The 23645-nt window shown below is 43.9% G+C and overlaps 1 protein-coding gene across 2 annotated transcripts in view; it reads right to left on the minus strand.

Moving 5' to 3' along the window:
- Nucleotides 1–23645, minus strand: part of RIN3 (Ras and Rab interactor 3) — a 101014-nt gene that overhangs the window by 16120 nt on the left and 61249 nt on the right. For both annotated transcript variants that reach the window (XM_074998754.1, XM_074998755.1), the window contains exons 5-7: nucleotides 21024–21115; nucleotides 12145–13614; nucleotides 8898–9206 (exon numbers count right to left, since the gene is read on the minus strand). In XM_074998754.1, coding sequence (XP_074854855.1) covers nucleotides 8898–9206; nucleotides 12145–13614; nucleotides 21024–21115 — 1871 coding nt within the window. The remainder of the gene's footprint in view (nucleotides 1–8897; nucleotides 9207–12144; nucleotides 13615–21023; nucleotides 21116–23645) is intronic.

The raw sequence follows: 23645 nt of genomic DNA on the forward strand, positions 1-23645 counted from the left end.
TTTGATTAAAAAACAAAGGGGACTTTAAAATAAACCAGAAAATGTATCTAATGAGCAGAAACTCAGATGAATTAAAACAGTGCCTGAGCCTGTGACTGTTATATTCACTTCTGAAGTCATAAGTTAGACTAGTTCATACAGTCAGCACAGAAACTGCAGCCCTATTCAGTGAAAGTAGAAATCATACTTTTTGTTGTTTAAATATGCAGTCAGCTAAATGATGCTGCAGGTCCCTAGGCAAACCATTAAAGGGCTTCATCATTTAATTAGAGTCTGGTTGGATGTTTTATTTGTACTGTGCTACTAAGGCTTATGTTTCTATGAAAGCTTGAATTGGTCAACGACATGGGCAAATTCATCACTGCTATAAATATTAATCTCTTATTGAATATGTGAATATGGTCGAAATTAAAGTATTGTCCAGCTTGAAAAAGTAGGCAGCGAAGACATCGAGTACTAGAAAAACCTGAGGGAGAAAGGCCAGGATTCTGATCTCACGTACAAAACCAGTGTGAGGGTGCATACAGTCCAATCTCAAGCAGCCTACTGAGCTTAATTATTTCTGCACCTTCAAATGCTTTATTTGATATCTGAAGCAACTAGTGGACAGAGCTGGACAAGCAAGCCTGGAAACTTAAGTTTTCTAGGGAGCTCTAGAAAGATACACTACTACTGCAGCAGTGCCACCTCTGACCTATCTGCCCATGTCTCACCTGGAAAGACCACCCTTAGGAGGGAGAGGGTAGGTCAGCCTTTATGACCTTCTGTGTCCTCTTATATGAAGTGCCCAACAAGGGCACCTGTCTGTGCTGTGAACATTTGTCCACTAGGACCTGCACTTACACCACCAAGTTCTTTCAAAAGCTAACTCGCCAAATGGCTCCCTGATGGTGATGACCAACCAGCTCAGACTGGGCTCGAATCAGGGACACAGAAGTGAAAGGTCTCATGTGCATTTCCCTTAGCCAGCCAGAAAGAACATAGATAGTTTTCCAGGACTCCTACAGACTCTCTCCATTTCTGTTTTGTTGATGGGGCTGTGGTTTATATTTATAACCAGGCTTCGAGTCAATTATTTTTCATTCCTATCTCATTTCCCTAAGCTGATTTAGCTGCTTTGCTCACCAGTACTTATTATAAACCTCTCTCAATGTTAAGACGTGATAGACATATTATTTGAGAAAGATTTCTGCAGTTCCAGCTGTTTGCATGACTTAATTATTGGTCTCTGGTGCCCACTTTTTTATTACTAATGAAGTCAAGCGAGGGTGGTTTGTGGCATATGCTCACAATTTGCATGTAACTGCTGACCTGATTTCAGACTACCTCTAGGAACAAAGGGCCTGATTTCTGAGCTTCCACAGCTAAATATGAAGTCAGTGGGAGCTGTAAGCACTTGCTGTGAGGAAACACTGCTTGGTGGTTAGGGCACAATATTGGACCTGGCAAACAAAGGTTCAAGTCCTTGCTTTGCCACAGAGTGTTGTGAGAAGCTCAGCTACAAATGGGGCCATGTAAGTACTTAAGAAAACACCATTGAAAATAGGGACTGTGATTTTTTTCCCCTCATATTACTGGCTGAGTATTTGATCCAGAAATTTCTCAGCACCTTGTCTGATGTGCTGAGCAGCCCTATCTCCTACCAATATTGTTTAGCACCTTGCAGCATCAGGCTCTTCCTGCACCTGGACAGATCAAAAAGACAAACACCTGTTCACAGCTGGTGAAACCCAGTGCATCTCCACTGATCTAAATGGAGTTGCAGCAGCTTGTGCCTTTACTGATTGGGCCATCTCTCTATAAGAAGCTCATCTGAACCCCCACAGGTGGCTGAAAGAGCACAGATCCAGATATGAGAGTTGGGCCTCACCCATCTCTACTCACCATGGGTTGGGCTTGGATCAAAGGACTGTGTCCGTTCTTTTCTACTGTAACTGGTTCGTCCAGAATACTGAAAATATCAATGTTCAATTTGTGTCTTTCACAGCAAAGCTCATTAACCACTAGCAGAATTACATCCTGTTGTCACTAACCCCCACTCTTTGCCCTAGTTGCTGTCTCAGTGACACTGGGCAACAGGCTTGCAAGTTCAAGGTAGCATCGTCCCACTCCAACTCACACTTGTTTGCTTTTTTTCAATGACAGGAAACATTTGTTTCATAAACATCCATAAGAGGCTTAAAATAAGTCTTCTCCCCTCCCACAAACCCTTCCTATTACACTCAAGGCAAAGTGTCTGCAGAATCAGCCACTGGCTGTGCTGCCGTGCTGGAATGGAATTGGTATTAATTAAATGCATGGTTTAGCATGATCGGAATTCTGCCCAAGTTTCCATAAACAAATTAGGGCTCTGCTCTAACTCATCTATATGCTTCTCCACTGGCTCGTCTGTCCAGCAAGGCTGATCATCATCATAATTAGGCTTGGAAGGATTTGATGTCAGTAAACATTGATTTCATTGCACATACGCAAAGTGATGAAAAAAAATATTTCCACCAATAACAGCTGTGATCTACAGAGAGAAAAGTAAGAAAAATGCTGCTTGAGAACTTCTTCGAGTCTGACTTTATTTCCTTCGTATATTTTGACATGTGATTTTGACAATTTGTTTTTTAATGGTTATAAATGTTAACATTTTGAATGTCAACATTTTCTGTTACACAATTTTTGTTTGACCTCCCTGTAATTTCATGCAACTGTGATAAACTAAATAGATCAAAAAATGCTTAAAAATAAACAATTGATATCCATCAGAAGGATAAAAATCAAATTCTGCCAAGCCTAATCATAATACAGTAATAATATCTTGCATGTCTTTTGCATTATCCAGCCATGCATCCTTTCATCCAGTGCTTTCAAGGCACTTTGCAAACATGCCTGAATGAAGTCTCACAACATTCTCCTAAGAATCAGTGCAGAGAGGAGTCCAGTGAGCAGGAGCGTTGGAGAGCAAGTTCACCTCACTCTGACGCTTCAGCAGAGGCTCCTGACCAGTGTTCCCTGTAAGATGAGCCCCTGGGAGAGGTTCAAATGCTGCCCAGCTGTATAGCAAACTGTCCACAGCCAGCAGCATGTGTTTCTACTGGTGAGGCATATCTGCTCATCCTCAGTGCACATAAAATTTATTCCATCCATGGATGGAAAAAAATGAGAGGGAACCCTGCTCCAGACCCAACTTCCTGCTCTGTGTTGCGACCCCCCACCAGACCAGGATTAGGGTTGTGGTTCCAGGGTGATCAATGCCCCATTGGTGAGGCAAGGAGAAGAACGTGGCAGAGAAAGACGAGAGCAGCCATGAACCCCCAGGAATGTGGACCCTGAGAGAGTTGCAAACCAGACACAGTGCTGTTAGTGGGTCCCCAAATGCTGGGAAACACTGCTGTAATATGCAGGTCAGAGGAAGCAGTTCATAACAGCACTTTGACCTGAAAACAGTGATTGTACCACATGAGATAGAAGATACTCTCCAGTCCTCAGCTCTCACTTCCAATAGCCTTCACATATCATCTTCTGCCAGGCCTCTGTCTGCTACAAGGCAAAACTACGAGGGATGGCCTTATTCTCTTCCTGGTAAGCCACAGGTAACGGTGAGCAACATTAATAGTGAGGAACATTCGGGAGATTCTTCATTTCACCATAAATAGATTCTAGAATAATTTCAAAATAAACTGTTTATGCCGGTGCCTCCACTGCTTAAATCCTCTTTCTAATACACAAACAGTAGCTCAGCTATAACGAAGGATCCTGTGGCACCTTATAGACTAACAGAAAAGTTTAGAGCATGAGCTTTCGTGAGTTAACTCACTTCTTCAGATGCTGGTCTGAAGTGAGTTAACTCACGAAAGCTCATGCTCTAAACTTTTCTGTTAGTCTATAAGGTGCCACAGGACCCTTCGTTGCTGCTACAGATCCAGACTAACATGGCTACCCCTCTGATAGCTCAGCTATGCTACTCAGGTTTATGGATTGCTCAGTGACACCTGCTGCTATCAACTGCAGAACCCTAAGTGACTGGGGAGGTTCCAATCAATGGTCATCAGGTTGGTTGTTTTCCAGGAGATAAGAAAACTTATTCCAAAGGCAGGAAATGGAAAGTTTTCTTTTAAAAAATGCAGTCTCTACTACACTCTTCATTTCATCCTGAAAGCAGAATATGTTTGAGCAAATCTAACTGTCCAAAGCTTTGAATCCTGCACATGAAGAGTATTTAGCTCACCTAAGTAATCCCCCAGCCCACGCAGACTTGTTCCTTGAAATATATGATATAGTGCTTTGCTCAGTCCAATTTTAGATGACTCAAGTGAGGAAGCATCAACCACTTCCCGTCAGAGATTATTCCATATGTGAATAGTCCTAAGTGTTGGAAAATTGTTCCTTTATTCCTTGGACCACGCAAAATGATTGCTCACCCCAGCCCTGGGATTTCCAGCTTTCATATACTTGTAGACTTCGTAGTTGTCATCTGATTAATCTTTTCCATCTTTCAATATTTCTCTGTATACCAATTCCTGTAGCACCTTAATTTTTGCTCTTCCTTCACACCCTGCTTACAGATCAACATCTGTCAGGCAGCAAGGTGCCTACAACTGATCACAGAGCTAGGTGTGATCTCACCAGTTCCTCACAGTGAAAGACTGTCACCTCCTTGCTCCACAGCACATCCATGGGTGGAAGGCTGCAAGACCCCCGCATCCCTGCCAGACACACCCCTTCTACCCGAAGCAGCTGCCCAGCCCCCAGCCTCTGCCACCCACAAGAGCAGGCTGGGGAAGGGACCCTGGGAGCTGTCAGTAGAGCATGGGCAGCAGCAGGTGAAGCAGTTTGGAAAGGCACTGCCAAAACCCATTGTCCATGAGCACTTCTCCTGTTTGTCTCATCGTCACCCCAGGTCTCTATTGCATTTCATAGTCGTGGTGAGAAGAGTTTGAATCATTTAAGGCCAGATTCTGATCCTCTAGCAGATCTGGCCCTTCATGTGTTCTTTGGGGAAAGGATTTGTGCTGGAGTAAAGACACAGGATAAAACAGAGTAGGAAAGTTGCTAACTTCTTCCAAGCACGCAGGGCACATGTGATATGGATGTTACCCTGCTCTCATTCTCTCCCCAGTTGCTCCTGAAGGAGCTGATGGTGTGTCTGACAATCCTAGAGCAGACTTAACCAATATATGTCTTTCATCAGGGGCTTTAATTGCTGTTTACATCCTACATTCAGTCATGGCCTCCTTTTCATAGCTCTTACAATTTGTTATGCCTTCTGGAATGAATGAAAATGACTTCTATATTCTGCTAAAATTCAGGACACAAGTAGAGCTGGTGCTGCAGTTAAAAGGAAGGGCCTCTCGCCGGCTGCCATGGGCTTACCCTGTGTGAGCAGTGTTTAACATGATCTGTTAGACTGTGGCATTGTTAGATTTCCCATTTTAAAAGCATAATCATGCCAAGTACATGTCTGATATATGGCCTCAGCCTAGCCAGAAGTGCAGATTTGCATTAGAGACCAAAATCTGCTTCTCTTCAGCCTTTTCCTGCATGAGCGTTATGTGCACAGGACTGATATTTCTGGATTGTAAGGTCTTTGAGGCAAGGTCCCTCATCTACTAAATGTTAGTTCAGTTCCTGGGACAATGGGGTTGGTTTGGGGAGGGGCGTGGAAACCTGGTTGAGAGCCCTAAATGCTCCCACACTGAAATATAATACAGATTAAACCCCTCTAATCTGGAACTCTCTTGTCCAGCAACATCTGTAATCAGGCATGATTTTAGTTAGCCAGATGACCACATCATGAGTGTGGTCAAATTTCCCTGGGTCCCATAAAAGCTGTTTACAGCCACCAGTCCTGGCTCTGTGTTCTGTGCTGCTGTTTAATTCTAATTTACCCCTAAATGTCTTCTAAGAGCCCACAGTGAGCAGTGAAAGTGTTGGGAATATTGACCTCTCATGGTCTGGTAAATTCTCTCATTCAGCACTCATCAGGTCCTGAGGGAGCCAGACAAGAGAGATTCCACCTATATTTATATTGCAATAAAACCCAGAGCCCTCATTCAGGGCTGCCACCCTATTGCACTGGGCATTGTGTAAATAAGACATGGGACTCCCCATGGTTCCTACCTTGAAAAGCTTTCCATCTATTCTGACCAGCAAAATGTGCAGGCAGGGGTGGAAGGGGAAGGAGAGGCAGAGGCTTACAGTTATATACATACATATCCAGATTTGCAATTTCTAAACAATTAATCCAGACAGCTCTAGCCATAATTAATTAGCTGATTTCTTACTGGCACGGCAGCAGAAGTGCACCTCTTTTTTTTTAACAAAATAGCCACTGGTTTAGAATCAGTTCTACAAAATATATACCTGTGTTTCGCAATCAGCTTATAGGAGTTGTTATTTAGACAACTGTTTTCTATGAACTAGATTCCCTTGAGGATTATATGTGTTATAATGCAATGTGGATTTCCCTCTGACTTACTGCATGGCACATCCTGGGAACCACATGGGTCTGGGTGTGTCATGACAGTTATAGTCCTACTAGAGACTTGGCCTATGGGGAGTATGGTGCCATCAGTCTCCAAAACTACAGCTCCCAGGAGGCTATGAGCTGAACAGGGAAACACGGTGCAAACATTTTGTTAAGTTGATTGGAAATTCCAGTTCAAAAAAATCAAAACCCTTTGACATTCTTGAAACCCTTCAATGTCAGGAATTTCAAAATGTGTTCTGTTCTGTTTAATAATCTTATAACAAAACACGTCAACATTTTAAAATAATATATTTTCAAAATTTCCATTCTATGACAAAATTTTGACTTTTTGACCCTTGAAGCAAAAAAACCCCAAGTGTTGAAAAGTCAGAATGGCCTGTGGGACAGAAATTTTGAATTTTTCATAGCTTTAATTATAAAGAAGCTCATTATAGAGAAGCAGAGCACAAGACGCTCATGGAAATTATGCCAGATATGTGTAATATAAGATTAATGTTTTGGCCAGTCAATTCAAAATGTGGTTTTACAACTGAAATTATGACGAATTTTCTTAACGTACAATGCTGGGTACTTCACCGCAATGTGTCCAAACATATTTCATTACATTTAAAGTCTATCTTGAAAGGACAGATACACTAGAGAAGTATAGTACAGGTTGCACTGCTCAAATTTGTACTCTCTCATCCAGCAACATCAGTGGTCCTGAATTTGTACAGGTGTTCCAGGATGACAGAGTATCGGGCTGGGACTGTGTCCGGTGCAGGAGCCCTTCCTGCCCTGTGGAGACTGGGGAGAAAGTCAGAGTCCCCTGGCTGCCCCTCAGCAGCTGGAGGGGCAGGGGCTGGAGCCCCATGGCAGCCCAGACTGGAGGCTGGGGCCACTGAAGCCCTGGGTCTGCAGGGCTGTCTGGGGGCAGAAGCCTCAGACCTCTCCTGGTCCAGCAAATTCTCTTGTTCAGGACTGTCAGGTCCAGACCATGCTGGACAAGGGAGGTGCAACCTGTAGTGACTTGCCAAGCCTATTAAAGCATCATGAAATAGTAACAAACCATATTAACACTTTGAACTTTACACAAAGTTCTTCCCATCTTTCCCCTGCCCCACCCCTGCACATTCCAACCAGGGTTTTGGAAGAGGGTCTCTCTAGAGACCCCTTCTCTGGCTTTACACTTCATCAAGTGCATTGTGGGGCAGGACTTTGGATGTTTAGTGAGAGCTATGTGAATGCTTGTGATGATTTCAGAAATTTATCTGGACAACCTATGCCTTCTGGTTGTTATGAAATTATTACACAGTTGTTATTATGAAAAATTCTGTATCACTAATTTCTGTGTATGTGTGTCTACCATTGCTAACAAACCTTTCAACATGCACCTCCTACACTGGGGACTATGGTGGGGCAGTAGCACCCAACAACCATCTCTTCAGGTACAGGTCTTTGGGACAATGGGTTTGCTCTTGCTGGGAGAAAATACTTTCTCCCTTGCTCTGAAAAGTGTTTGAAAGTGGACAGTGTAAATTTCCCATGCAGGACAAAGAGACAGAGGTGACTAAACAGGAAGGACTATGGGGAGGGAAGGACTCACCAGAAATCTTTATAGAAGGACTATGGGGAGGGAAGACTCACCGGAAACTACATAGGAAGCGTGGGCAGGAGAGAGGAAAGGAACAGATCAGCCAAAGTCAGGGTAAGCAAGTTGAGGGAGGAAGTTCCATGTTTCAAAACCAAAGCCATGCAATGCAACACAAGATCCCTGGAAGGCACAAAAGGACTCTGACCCCAGCCCAAGAAATGGTCTGGAATGATGAGGAACCTGAGGCAGGAAAAAGTATGCAGGATTTATATTTTCATACTAATCTTGTTTTATTAAAAAGAGAGAAATGGAGCAAGTCTGAGGGATCAGGGACTGTCCAGTAGGCCACCTAAAAGGTTTGTACCTCAAGAGTACAATTAGAGGCCCTAAGACTGCCAGTGTTCAGGCTTCATTTAGATGTCAAAGGCTTAAAATACATGGAATCCAAGAGCTGGATCTCCTTACAGCAGTCTCCTGAGGGTGAAGAGGAGGCCCTCAAATGGACCTGTGACACTTGTGCAGAACAGAGATGATGATCAATGAAGCTTATAATCTTGAACCTTGTTATCAGTGCTTTGATTCAAAGAACACTACATAGCTGGGGTGCATTTTATAACATTTTCTACCTGAGCATCTCGGAGAACTTCACAAACATTAAGCCTGAGTATACCCGTATGAAGGAAATATGGTAAACATATTAGCCATCAAGTTCTCTTCCAAACCAAAATCTTTCATTGTAAACTGCAACGTGACCCTCAGTTCCCTGGGTACCAACGCCATGCAAAAAAGCAAAGCAGAGACAGAGTGGAGAGGGAGAACAAAAGTTTCAATAGACCTCTACTGTACCTGGGTTTCCTTGAGCCATGGAGTCATAGATGAGTTTGCAGGATTTCAGCAGCATGCCAATCTTCTTCTCTGGGGAGTATAACCTGTGCATAACTGTAAATTTGTGAAGGATTTTTTCCAGCACAACAGTTTCTGGCACACTGGTGGTGACACCCAGGTCAGTTGTGGTTGTGTTCTGTATGACCAGCTGGTTCTCTTTCAGTAGCTGTAAAGATCCATCTTTGTTGTGGATTTCCATTAAGTAGGAATCAATGGCTTCTTTTAAAGGCTTCAGGACACATTTGTACAAAGCCGACTCAACAATCACTTCTGCATAGGGAGGGGAGGAGGGAATAAGAATGTGGGATCCATGAAAAAAATTAACTTAGTAGCACAGATGCATCCTTAGACCAACCTAGTGCGACCCCTATGCAAGAACCTGGTCCGAATTATCAGCATATTGAAAAGGTATTATTGGTTACAGATGTAAAAGGTGCTGTATTGTCAGGTGCAAATAAATGCAGTTGGTACAGTAGTGTCATTTGCATTAGGTTGGCATTCAGTAGATATACTACAGATAATTAACACACTGAGGGGGCAGAAGCTGGTAGGGGAGGTGTAACTATACCCACGTGGGCTGGGCTTGAACCAGAAAATGATAGCAAATCATGGATCTCCACCAGATGAGCTAAAGTAGTAATGCTATTAAATAGCAGCAGTGACATGACACACATTTTACAAGTGCAGTACCATCCTGTAACAGGACAACCAACCAAGAAGGGGAAAGTAAAGTAAACCCTATTTTCCCACATTGCTCTTGCTTTTCCTTTGAACAACTTCTCTTTTCCAGACCCTTGTTGTGTGGATTACACTAACTTACTGATATGTAGCAACTTTTACCGCATTTTACATCCCTTGTAAATATGGACCATGAAGCTTATTTCCCAACACTTGCTTAACATTCAACAGGACAGAAAAAAAAACCACCACACAGATGACAACAAGCTTGAGAAACTATAGGAAATTGCATAAAGCCTGTTGCCTACCACAATAATATGGTTCAATGGCTCTGCAGAACGGTGCAGCTGCTTAGACAGAGAGCAATGAAAATGTGACAGTTAAGTTTATGGGCATGACGTGCAGCTGTTTTAAAAACTCTACTACAGGTGACAAAGGATACAATCAGTGTGCAAGAGCAGCTAGTCTGGACAAGCTTAACTTGTAAGGAATCTCCTAACTTTGGGCCAGATCATCCTCTTGCTAGTCTGAAGAAACAGAGCCATCCAACCAACCATGAGTGGAGAGAGGCATGAAACAGCAGATTTCTGCATCTGCAGCATGGCGATAAAAAACAGATTCCTCCTCTAAGTGAGCATTAGCTTAGGCAGTTATCTCCATGCTCTGCACCCAAGGATGGGGGTTCCAGGGCAATGACCAGTGGCGACCCTGCAGACAAAGGAACATAGGTGTTCTGGTGGAGCTCTGAGGTAGGACAGAGGTCCAGAGCCATCACCAGAGAGTCCTATCCTCTGATGGACTTCAGGGAATGTGTGGTTACTTAAGTTAGCCTATGGCTGTTTTGAATGTAATGATGCTAAATTTAAATCCTACTCATAGAGGAAAGAACAAAACTCAGGTAGCGACAACTTGCTGTTTTCAGCTTCCTTCACAAAAAATAACCCACAATGGAGTCAGCATTTGGAAAATGAGGACTGTAAATATCCCAGAACTCATGGAGCTCAGATTTGGTCTTTGCTTCTAAAAAGTTGCACTTTTTACTGCATGGAAAGTAAAATGTGCAAGCTATCTTGTGGTAAAAACACAGTGAAGATCAAGGACTTTAGTTTTACCACAAAGTATGTTCACCAAGTTCAACCCTATATTCTTGCTTGGGGTTGACCTCACCTAATTTACTTCATGGTAAAACTAAAGTGTCTTGATTTCAGCATGTTTTTGGGATAGCTCACAGGGGTTAAGGTTTTAAGAAAAAGGAGGGTTTTTTTTTGTTTTTTTGGGTTTTTTTTGTGTAGCTTTGAGGACAAGCTCTCAGTTACCTTCTACTTAACTGTTAGCTTTTTGCACTGTTTATCCTCTTTAAGATTTGTCTTTAAAATTAGTATAATTTGTTGATGTTCATTAACCTACCACCAAATCTGGATTTTAGTTTTTGTACAATCAGTGCAATGAAGTTAGAGGAAGTATAGGCCAGGTGGCCTGTGAGAAAGAGAGAAGACAGGATTGTAGGATGTGTCAGTCCTCATTAATGGTATCAGGTCAAATGCCTTATGTAAAGAGAGATGGGTGTTTCCATTTTTTGTTATATATGTGAATTTCTGTGCCGGTGGGGGTACTGAATAATGAGGCTTATGACCTGACCACACTTGAAGATCAAGAGTGCTAAAAGACAAAATAACATTACCACATAGGTGCTTTTCAAAGCAATGTTCAAATATTTAAGTTGTCAGAGTGGCTAGCAGGCCTTCCACAAACTGCTACAGGACAGAAACAGTGTGTGAGATTTTGCATCTGCACACATTTGCATGAGGTGCAGATTTTACATATCTCTGTACGGCTCTCACAAATAAGTTTTAAGCTACTGCACTTCTTGGTACAAAGGCTACTGGCACATTATTCTCTAGGGAATTCTAAATTAAAAGCTCTGTATTGCTAAGAAAGTTATTCCCCTTGAACAGAAGCGGTGACTGAGTTAAAAATGAGGCAAGTGTTGTATTATGAGGTGAGGGCTGCCAATGCAATTCTAGTGTTCTTACTAGTTGTGGCATATGAAGCAAGAATTCGTGGTCTCTGCCTTTGAAAATAAACCATAACCCTGCATTTTCCCTGCAAATGTTCAGCTTCTAATACCTGAAATGGATGTCAGAGATGGGGTAACATTGTGCTTCTAGAACTCCATTCTACTGTTTTTACTTTGAATGGACCTTCTCCAGATACAAAGAACAGAACTTTTGAGCAGAGATAAGGATCTGCTTTGTGGTCCTGGTGACTGCGGATTTTTATGAAGGTTAGGAAAGACTGTGCTTGTTTAGTTAAATTTCTTTCTGACAGCAAGTTTTTTCTAAGTAGTCACCAGAATTTGAACACTGCTTCCCTGCATGCAGCCACTGTAAGAGCAGCTTTAGCCCCAGCAGTTAAGATTTTGTGATTCATGTCAAAATATTCTAAGAAAAAAAAATTCTCTGTGTCACCATTACCCTCAAACCTCCAGAAATGCCTCCCCCCACTCCCAAGAGTAAAATGTGATCATTACCTAGTTGCTCTACTGTATAAACAGATGGATCTATGAGAGATTTCAGCTCCAGGCTCTGTATTAAATAACTCTTCAGCTGGGTCATCATCATTCGTATTTCTTGTAGCATCTCTGTGCTGGAACTCTGTTTTGCCATCATCTCTAGACTGTACACTTTATAGTCCTGCACCAAATTTCCAAAGTAAGAGTCCTTGTCCTGTGACAGCTCTACAATCTTCTTCTGCAGCTTTCTGTCAGCAGATAAGAAGACCGTGAAGACGTTAGTGAGGCTTACAAAGGAGAGCCTGTGCTTAGCCTTGCCCAGGATCACAGAACGTGTCTTTTTAGTGGCAGGACTACTCATTTGCTCTAAGTCATCTTCTGTGCTGCTTGTGGAGTAAGAATCAGGTTCAGAAATAGAGGTCTGAGCCACTGCATTGCTTCCCGGACAGTCCAGTGAGGTATGAGACCCCTTGAGTTCAGATGAGCCAACAGATTTACAGCTAGTACCTGATTCATCCTGAGCATGTCGGCAGGTGGCATCACCTCCTGGCTGTGGGCTGTCCTTGGATGAAGACTGTGCATTGTTTGTGTTGGGTTCTGCAATGTTTATTTGTTTCAACTCACGGGAGTTGAAAGCAGATGGATGACGAGAAATCCTCTTTTTTCTTGGTGGTGGGACAGGGGGCACCTTTGCTGTGGGCTTCCTTTGTAGCTCAGGCAAGTCCTCCTTTTCGACGGCTTTGGGCTTTGTTTCCTGGCCCATTGATGTGGCTCGCTCAGTAACCTCGACAGGCATTTTTACTGCCTTTCTGCACTGAGAATCATTGCTCTCTGTATGAACATCTAGTTCTTCTTGGGTTTGTTCCCTTTTCGGCACGTCACATTTTCCAGGCTTACCAACGCAGCTCTCCTCTGAAGCTCTTTCAGAGGGCCGTCTCCTCGGCGGTATGGAGGGATGAGCACATTTCTGAGGGGTGGCTGATGACGGGTCATTGCATGAGCTGGGCTCTTTTCCCTTTTCTTCCTTATCTTTGCTGCCCTCAGTTTTCATTTCCTTAGTGCTCTTTCCCAGTTGCTGAAGAAGTAGCAGGCCCTCTTCACTGGCGGTCATGGAATCCTTGGTCAGCTTTTCAGGTGGCTTCAAAACCTGTCTGAGAGGAGGAGGTGGTGGAGGGCGGCGGCGAAGGGTCCTCTGGAGATTTGGTGTGGATGCACTACAGAGATCAGCACTCACACTGGAGCTCTCGAGAGGAGGTAGATCTGGAGGAAGAGGATTGCTGCACTCCTCTATAAAAATAGGATTCACAAACCACAGCTTGTCATTTCCTATTGACAACTCAATTTCACATGAACAGTGGTTTGCATTACTTGCAAACTGCTGGCTAGACCTCAGACTGTTCATCTGGGCAGAGCTGAAGGCAGAAGCTTTCACAGGCTGGGAATTCCCCCCTCCTGTTCTTCTGTGGTTTAAAGAGGAGTCCCAGAAGCCTGTCAAAAAATGAAAGAATGACACAATGCCCTGAGAGAATGTTATCATGTCTGAGAGGAAATGTGAAAAATCACTTTTTATCAAAAAATGTGATGCAAACTTTGACCCCACATCCATAATGGACCCAGTCCTCTTAGGGGTTCAAATTCAGATGCAACCAGGAAAAAAAAACAAATAAACAAACAGAAAATTCACTAAAAAACTATTCACTGTCTAACTGTCAGAAGCCTATCCAAAGAGAACCATTGGCCTGACGAGATTTGTCCATCGCTATGTCTAAAGGCAATAGACAGCATATATGTAGCAATTATTATAAAGTCAGTATGCCCCCACCATGGTCATTGCTCTCAAAATGTGCCGAATGATCTTATGCATGACAGGAACGGGTGAGGGCCAGCATGGTGGAGATGCCTTTCCCGAATCCATGACTGAAGTTAGAGAAGACACTGGTTGCTCTAACTCCTCTGGGGCCAAGCAACTAAGACTCAGAGAGCTGGACCATACCGGACCGAAGCAGGCCAAAGTCCACAGAGTCTGCTATCCTCACACTGACAGCAGCCAGCATCAGATGCCTTGGAGGAAGGTTTAAGAACCCTGCTCAAGTGATATGATGTTCCCAGGCTTACCCGTGTGGGGGCAGGGGAGATGGAAAGGGGACAGCTTCCCTGGGGTCCAGCTATTTAAAAGACCCCTGGGCCCTTCAAATCTTTGCTGGATCCCCAGAGCAGTGCACAACAGGCAATGCCAAAGGGCTGACTGGAGGAGGCTAGCTGCTAGCTCTGCCCCTTTCGATGCCCTGGAGCTGCTCTCCCCACTTTGCCCAGGGCCCAGCAGAATCTATTAGTGGACCTGGATCTGTCCCTTGCATTTCGTTTTACTTGGTCTTCAACAGCTGAAGACTTGCTATCCCTTCTGCAAGCTGTTAGCATTCACTACTGTAACTCTGGGTTATAACCTCATCACTCTGTTGTCCATAGGACACCCGAGCCCTTTTTGAATCTTGCATTGAAAGCCTAGCTTTCTGCCCAAGTCTGTCACTGAAGCTCATGGCAGTGAAACAGCGTCTAGAGAAATATGTGTGCTGCTTTAGAGCATTATACCGAAGTTATCAGAGAAGAGTTAAAATATTTCAATGTCATCTGCATCTGCTTGGCAGAGAGGTCATTGTTTCAGACGCAAATGACTGACAGTGAAAACCTATCTGCAGTAAGCATTTGTAGCGTTTTCCGGAAAAAAAAAGGATTTAAGTGTTTGCATTTGTAAATGTTTTATAAGCATTTTTAGTATCAGATTTAAGCTTTGATGGGATTCCTCTTCTCCTCTGAGATGAATTCTGTCACTTGTATTAAAAGACCACCTAAGTTAAGATGCCATTTGTTTTCAGCCCCTTTTGTAGTTGCTTAAGTAAGGAATGTGCCAGCAGGAGCTCAATACTGCTGAAGGATTTGGGGGAATGTGTCCTTCAGAGATCATTTGCATGAAAATGCAAAGGCGTACGTATGTAATGCCTTGTAAACAAAGGCTGATGGGAGCAGGCAAAGCAATGAGGTTGTGTTTATTGTAAACAACATGTTGTTGTAAAGTCACAGGTTATGCTATCACTCAGTGTAAGAATTGTGGAGTCTCACCAATGCTTGAAGTTTTGTGGGGCTACAGGGCAGTCATCACTCCTGTGTAAGATATGGATTGCAGAGGGCTCTCTCCCTCAAAGCATTGTGAGGGGAGAAAGAGCGGGGAGGAAGAGAGCTGCCTGGAAGCCTTTTGGCTATACACCTGTAAGACTGGTTTGACTAGTCCCCCCCGCCCCACCTCCGCCCTGCCACTGTTCAAATGTAGACCTAAATATACATCTATGGTTATTGTGTGAGAATCCAGATCCTGGGATATCTGGATACTGGGATGCTGTGGGTAGGCCCAGAGCTGAATGCCACTATGAGCTGAAATTACTGGTAGCTGAAGCTATGGAGAGCTGGAACCACAAGGTTTGTTTACAGTAAAACCCACAAGACAGCAGCAGATGGCTGGTAGGATCAGCTGCTGGCCGGCCTGCAGGAGAAGCAGCAGGTGGACAGCAGGCATGACCAGTGGCCAGCTGGCAGGAGGAGCAGCAGGCGGCCAGCAGACACGACCGGTGGCCGGCCAGTAAGAGAAACAGCGGGCAGCTGGTAGGAGAAGCAGCAGGCAGCCAGCAGGAGTGACTAGCAGCTGGCTGGTGGGGCAGTTGGCAGGGGCAAGCGGAACACCAGACCAGCACAAAGGTGGCATTGCTTTGGGTTCAAAGAGGGAATGCATCAGGGTAAGGCGTCAGGGCCTGCACGGACTGGACAGAGTTGTAAATGAGGCATTTGAAGAGGGGTATGGAGAAAGCTTGGGTGTGTGGCTTGCTTGTTTATTGTACTGGTGAGCTTGAGAAGCAAAGGACACTGCTCAATCTATTTGAGCTGGGACAGTTACTTGAGGATTGGTTATGAACTCTGGTTGTGGTATTTTTCCCAAGCTTATGCCAATTGACTTTTCTGCCTCATTCATTAAAAGTTTTTTTCTATGCTCAGACTTTGTGTTTGCGAGTGGGGAAGCATTACCTCTCTGAGGCTCCCAGGGTGGGTGAATTTCCCAGGCTACTATGTGGGGGCTCAAGCCAGTTCTATGTGGGATGGATGAAAAGGAACCCCTAGATGTTGAACCCGGCCCTGCTTGCTGCTGACTCCTTCCGGCAGAAGGGTTACACTTAGTACAGGTTTCACAGTATTCCCTGTAGGAGGTATCAGGAAGCACAGCAACTGCTGCTAATTCTTTATCTATTGATACAAACAAATGTCACTTTTTCCTTGGAAGGACACAAATTTGTCTGGCCTTATGTGCTCAGGAATCCCACATCAAACCAAAGGCATGCCAGGAAACACAGAGGTGAAGTATAGTTAGATACCACACCAGTGACAGGCATAAGCAGACTAAACAATTGCTTAGGGCCCCAAGCAGTTCAAAGCACCCCATGCACTTTAGGTGTTAGGAAGATATTCCTGCTTAGGGCCCCAATGGGCTAGCACTGCCTCTACCAAACACAGTACATTAGAGTGGAGAGCCATACATCTTATTTTACCCAGCCAGGTCCTCTAACCTCCTTGCACACTCCCAGTATTAAAGGTATGTCACAGCGACTCAGCTAGGGTGCAGATCCAGCCAACACTTGCTATCAGACCCAGTGCTCATTCTGCCAGGAGAAGACACTATGCCTGCAGCCCAGCTTTCAGGCCTTTGTCCTCAGTGCTAAATTCTGATGATCAAAGCCTCCTCTTGGGTACACAAGCTAAACCCTCTGAAGCTGCAGATGAGGGTGGGAAAGAAGAGACTTTGGCCAAGACTCAGTGAAATGGCTCAAGTTCATTTTGAGTTTCAAAATATGAGAGCTGGTTGGCTCATCCTGTCTAACCCACTTTCATGCTGCCATAAATCCTTTGATTTCACTCGAGGAAAGGTTAGCCACCATGGGGCTCACACACATGAGGTAGCTGCATTGGAGCTAACAATGCAATTACTTTTTCTTCACGTTTGTCTCACACTGCTCAAAACCCATTAGTACCTCCCACTCACAGCACTGTTTCTGATAATGAGTCTTATGGATATCACACACTTCTACGGACACCTTCACCACCTATTGCAAACAGGATCAGCTGCTGCTACTTTAACCCATCAAGGGCTGGGTTGGTGCCTGAGACATAGTTGGGTTTATAAGCATGTCACAGTATTTTCTTCCTCGGGAAGGCTGAGACTACAGTCACTTCATATTTTGATTTTCTGCCGGGGAGGGGATGATGAACTACACGTCTCTCTTGTAGTAGACAAACACATATTGTTAGGTAGTCTCAGAGGGGTAGCCATGTTAGTCTGTAGCTTCACAAAACCAAGCAGTTCTGTGGCATCTTGAATATGAACAGATTTATGTATTAGGTAATGAGCTTCCATGGGTAAGACCCACTTCAGGTCTGGAGCCCAAAGCTCATTACCTAATACATAAATTTGTCAGTCTTTAAGGTGCTACAGGACTGCTTTTTTTGTTTTGTTTTGTTTTGCCTTTTTTTTTTACGTATTGTTAGAGGTAGTCAGTTTGAGAAAACAATTAAACTAACAACTGCAAGTACACGACCATTCATTTGGCATCACTAAGTCTGCTTCCAAGATTCGCAACAGGACACGCTTCTCTTTAAACTTCTCTTTATCCTCACCACGTGCCAGCAAATGCAGCTCTGAGGACTGTGCTTATCTACGCAGTGGTATGCAGTTACAGCAACTTGTGGGTAAAGGAAGGGCCAAGAACGTCATCCTTCAGCCTAAGAAAGGGGAAGCTGATGATGTTCTCAGTAAAATACAAAGATAAGGCACTACCCAGTAAACCCGGAGCTGAGCATCCAGGCTGCGTAGCCTGTCTGGTCACTGGGTACATGTCTGGAGTTAGAATGGGGAGGAATTCTTTTTCCAAAATAACTGAGAGCTACATACATTTGCCTCCTAGAATCTGTTCTATGGAGGTAAATATTCTCTCCCACTGCATTAAAATTAGGATGATCTGCTCCCACTCATCTCAACTGGTGCACTCAGAAAACTACCCCTTTTCACCCACAGCCTGCTGCCATATGGACCTGCCTGCTGTGCTCCCATTCAACAGAAACAGTTTAGTCCCTTCTGCATCTGGAAGGGCTGGATTTTCCTGTCTTCTCAGACATGCACCAATGAAAGGGGATTCCTTTTTTTGTTGAATCCTCTCTTTTAAAATCACGTCAGTGCTCTACACCTTATACCCTTCAACCCTTTGTGTAATCACCACATTTTGAAAAAGGCAATTAGTTTGCAGTGGGATATGTAATTTTTGTTCCATGAGAAAATAACACCCTTCTGGAAGAAGTGGAAATTGACATATTAGAATTTCAAACAATGCCATCTTTCCTTTTGGAAGAAGAAAAAAAGCAACATCTACATAGCACAATCTGCCTGTGTGGATTAGATTTCATTTTAAGAAACACTAAACCCAATCTTAAATATTTCACCCTCTTCCACTTTGCTGATGTGTTTTGGCGTTCTAAGGAACTCTGGAGATTTACCCTCCTTTTCAGGACAATCACAGGAAGTTCTTTATTTTCAGAAACTTCCCTGGGATACAGTACACAAGTTCAGATGCCATCATCTCTACTGCCATCACTACAGCAGAAAGAAGAGGAACAAAAAAGACATCAGCTTGTTTTTTTGAAAAGTGATCAGTAATTTTGGCTACCTCTGGCTCTGGGTTCCCAACCTAAGACACTAAAAGAAGCCTCATTTTCAGAAACTACTGAGTACCTGCCCTCAGGTTGGGCACTCAAAAATTGCAGTTCCCAAGATCACAAGCCACCTCTGAAATTGTAGATCAAATGTTTTTCTTTTAACTTTAAAGTACCATTTTCTGATCCCCAAAACCAAGGGACTTTGGACAAAAGCAATACACAAAGCAATAACAGGGGATCCTGAAACTTGAATGAATGTAGGACAAAAGTCATCAAAGCCAGCATGAATTGACACTGCTGGGTTTTGCCGAGTCCTACCTGGAAATATAATACAGAATGAATACATATATTTATATAAAGATGTGAAAACTCCCAAGTGATTATATAGCATTAATAATAAGTTAGATCACTACAGATTTCAGGATATCTTGACTTTAGTTAACTCTATTGGATACTGTAATGGGAGATGATTAAAAACTCTGTTTACAAAATAAAGCACAGAGATACCGTTTGAATGTCTCTAATCTGCAACTTTATCGTTTGGCAACATCTATAAAGTTTCTTTCCAGCCACCAGTCCTGTGTCAGTGTTCTGTGTTGTTATTTAGCTGTAACTTACACTTTCTAAGAGCCCAGGAAGCAATGGAAGTGTTGGCAATGCTGCTAGACAATACTGACCTCCCATGGTCTGGCAAATTCTCTCATCCGGCACCAGTCAGGTCTTGAGGGTACCGGATAAGAGAGTTTCAATCTGCATCTATATTTGAAAGACAGCACCAAGCAACAATTTTTGTGCTACCTTAGTTCACGCAGAAAAAAACAATAGGTGGAACAATCTTGCTGACTACATTAACTGAGCAAATAAGTCTTGCATCACTTGGCTTCACCATGGATATAAAAGCAGCCCTAGATGTAATCTCAAAGAAAATTCAAAGCCCATATGGTTCACAGAGCAGAAAAAAGGTTCAGCAAAAAATCAGCAGAGTTGGTTGCTGGACGCAATATTTGACTTAACTGGAGTGGGTTTAGTGGCAAGGAATCAGAGTGGCTTAGCCAGAAACCTAGTTCAATTGTCAAAGCACGGAGCTTAGTGGGGGAACAAAATGAGCAAAGTGCATGTGTACAGCTACTATCTAAAGCATTACATTTTTGAACAATTATTTGTAACAACAACTGGAGATGGAAGAGTCAGAATAAAAATCCATTCAAGTCTGGTATGTTCTAGATTTAATTTGTTGGGTCGATCAGTTACCTGCACCAAATCCATGCACCTGGAAATCATCAAGGATCAACTTTAAGGCAAAGTAATGAAAGCAGGTCAGTTTTATACTTCAACATAAATGAAGATGGCGCTTAATCAGCAAATCGGCACTGGTCTGCTATCCTCCAAAGGACATTTTCCAGAATGGCACAGTTCCAGGTGGCTGTGAGTCACTAGTTAGGAGGTGGGTTAGGTACTCAAAACCAGTTCTGAATTATTATTTCTGAATAATCTGACCCAGTTTAAGCTTGACCCAAGTATCCAAAAGCAGGTAAGCTCTAGCACTTGACATAAAGGAGAGCCCAGGTTACTGCTGCTAGGAGTCGCATCTCCATCTATTTTTAAGGCTAGACAATTATAATTCCCACAGCGCTTTTGAGGCCAAGCCCACAGGAATTCAGTCAGAAACTATGTGAGTGACCTATCCACAACTGCTGTTTCATTTCTGATAAATCCTGAGTCATTAATCTGAACGCAGAGACTTCACAGCTCGTGAGTCTTTTCCCCCCACTTGACAGCAGGGAAAAGAGAGACATGAACTGCTGCAGTGAGTGGGTGATTTTAGCTTTTCATTTGCCTGGATTGCTGGTTACTTTGAATATCTGCCAGTAATGCTGAATAGCACTGATGCATCTTAGTTATGCTGGCGTGTCTACTAGTGTGGGTTTTTCTGCATTATACCCTTGGCATCTGAGGTGAGGTGCCCTTTTTAATGTGTTTGTCTAAAAAAAAGTCCATCTCCCCTGCATAGAGGGTTGTCAATCTGTTCGGAAAGCAGCACAGAGCTGTTTTATTACCTCTCCTATCCACTAGCTACAATAACCCACAGCTGCTTTTTGGCTGTTTGCAGGCCATAGGAGGGTAAAGATCCAGCTGTCTGATAAAAGACTTACCTATCCCCAGGCTACCAATGGTTTCCAGGTCTGCAAAGCTATTGGCCTCCAGTATCGCTTGGGGCAGCCGGAGTGGGAAGGGCAGCAAATCCCTGGGAAAATAAATAAGATGAAAAACCCAGACATCAGGAGTTTTGCAGTTTGATCTTAAGAGTTCTGACTTGCTAGTGATTCTGGTCTGTTCTGCCAGGGGTGGAGAGCCCTTAGTACCAAGTCAGCAGCAGTGCAGCTGAATCAGTGCAGTCCCCATGCTCAGGCAAGGAAAGCTACCAGATGCACTGGTGGAGGTCATTCTGGACATAGGCAGAGTCTCACTGCCAAAAAGGCTGCTTTGTGCCAGGCTGGTGGCTTCCCCCGCCTATAGGTGGTGGGCGGCGGTGTGCTCCCCAGGTATGCATTGGACCAGTATAAAAGGCAATAGGAGGCAACGCCTCCCCTGGGTCTTAGTGTTCAACGTCTCCCGTCTTCCTATGCTGATTCGGACAGTTCCAGAAGGCTCACAAAAGAGGCAGTTGCAGCTTGCAGACCCCTGACTCTTCCCCTGAAAGTAGCGCTGTTAGTTTAAAAGTGAAAACCCTTCCAGCTTGTCAGACCTATCAAAATAACTGTGTGTTTTGCCCACAGGATCCTATTTTAAATTTTTCTTTAAATATTTCATTAATTTGTGGCTGAAGCATCTAAAATCACATCTCTAAAAAATCCTTTCATAGCTATTTAGATGCACAAGCTGAAAATTCAGCTTTAGCTTTAAATGCCTGGATCTTCAGACAGTTTTTTAAAGCGAATTCTTCAAATGTCCATCCTGATATAAAATCAGCAGCCATGTAGAATATCCTGGCCCCAGGGTCATCGTCTGCTCCCCACACACTGTATTCTGTCCTCTAACCATCTCTACCAGCCTCCTGCCCTGCCTCCTGTACCTCCATCCCACCCCCACACCCTGCCTTGAGCCCCTCATGATCCCTGATGCCTTGCTCTTGGTGTCTCACGCACCCCAAACCTTACTCCTGAACCCCTGACATCCCCAGCACCCTGCCCTAACTTCTGCACCCCACACATTGCAACCCCTTGCGCTGAGTTCCTCATGCATTCCAACCCCGATTCCTGCACCTCCATATCCCCAGCACCTTGTCCTAACTTCTACACCCCATACACGCTCCAATCCCATACCCTGAGTACCTCATACACTCCAACTGAAGTTTTTTTAGAGTATTTCTAATTGATTCGTAGATTTGTTTAGCTCTTGAAGCAGAGCCATGTGTGGATAACATGGATTTTGGTGCGTTTACTAGCTTGAGTTGTTAGAAAGGATACAAGTACTCCAAGAGTAGAATTAATTTTCTTTTTATTTGACTTCATATTTAATAAACACCGTAAGCATTGCTCCTTAATTATCCCTCATTTTACTATATTTTCTTCCACACCTATGGACTGTTTACACTACAAATATCGAGGTGTTTTTGTTGGTAGTGGTGGTCCACATCCACATACTACCTCAGTATTGGTGTTACACATAAGAAATTTTAACTCTCAAAGAAAATTCAACCCATCCAAGGATGGAAAATCTGACAGGGAACACTGCTCCCCTGCCTGTGGGCCATCAGGAGAAGCCAGGTACATGTATGGGGTTGCAGACAGCTTGGAGAGCCCTGGGAGTGTGACAGCCAGAACCCCAGAGCATAGGGCAGGTAGGAGGGAAGAGGGGTAGGGCAGCAAGGTCTGTGGTGCATACAGGCATGGCCATCGGCAGCAGGGAGGCTGGGGGACAGGGGCAGGGCCAGGCTGGTTGAAGGTAGAGCAGGGGACAGGGCCAAATGGAAGGGGCCAGGGGGCAGAGCCAGCTGTGGGGGTGGTGGCTACCTTTACAAAACACACACACACACACACACACACACACACACACACACACACACAAATTTCTGTGTATGGGCTTGTTTCCTTTTGGTTTCTTCCATGCTAAAGAAGGGATATGGACACCCACCCCACAGGATACTGTGAGGCTAAATGCACGAATACTTGTAAAACCCCACAGTCAGACCTTTGGATGGAAAGTGCTAGGATAGAATCACAGTGTTAGAAGGGACTGCAATAGTCATCTAACCTCTCCCCATTTCACAACATTACTTAGACTGTGAGCTCTTTGGACCTCATTCTGTTGCGTTTGTACAGATCCTAGCACATTGGTGGCCGGGCCCATTACCAGGGCTGCTTAGGGGTTATTGCGGAATAAAGAATAACTACCTTCAAAATTATTAATTATTACTTGTCACTAAAATTATCTTGGGATAACACTTTCCTCAAGCACTTTTCTCTTCATTTCCTAGTCTGTCTCCCTCCTTCATGGAAAAATCAGAGCTTAATATACTTTAGTTTCTAAATGGCAAGGTAGGATTATGAAGCAGGGTTTGGCTACAATGAGTGAAGTGACAGTGACTGACAGGCATGGGCTCAAACCCGCAGTGGGAAATTTGCTGCATTAGTCACTTGCCCATCCCCAAACTTTCTAACATTTGGGGTTTTGGAAGATGTAGAATTTTTATGGTGAAAATATCAGAGGGGTAGCTGAGTTAGACTGTATCTTCAAAAACAACAAGGAGTCTTGTGGCTTGTTGTGGCCTTATG

The sequence above is a fragment of the Carettochelys insculpta genome, chromosome 6 (assembly GCF_033958435.1).
Source record: "Carettochelys insculpta isolate YL-2023 chromosome 6, ASM3395843v1, whole genome shotgun sequence".
NCBI lineage: Eukaryota > Metazoa > Chordata > Testudines > Carettochelyidae > Carettochelys > Carettochelys insculpta.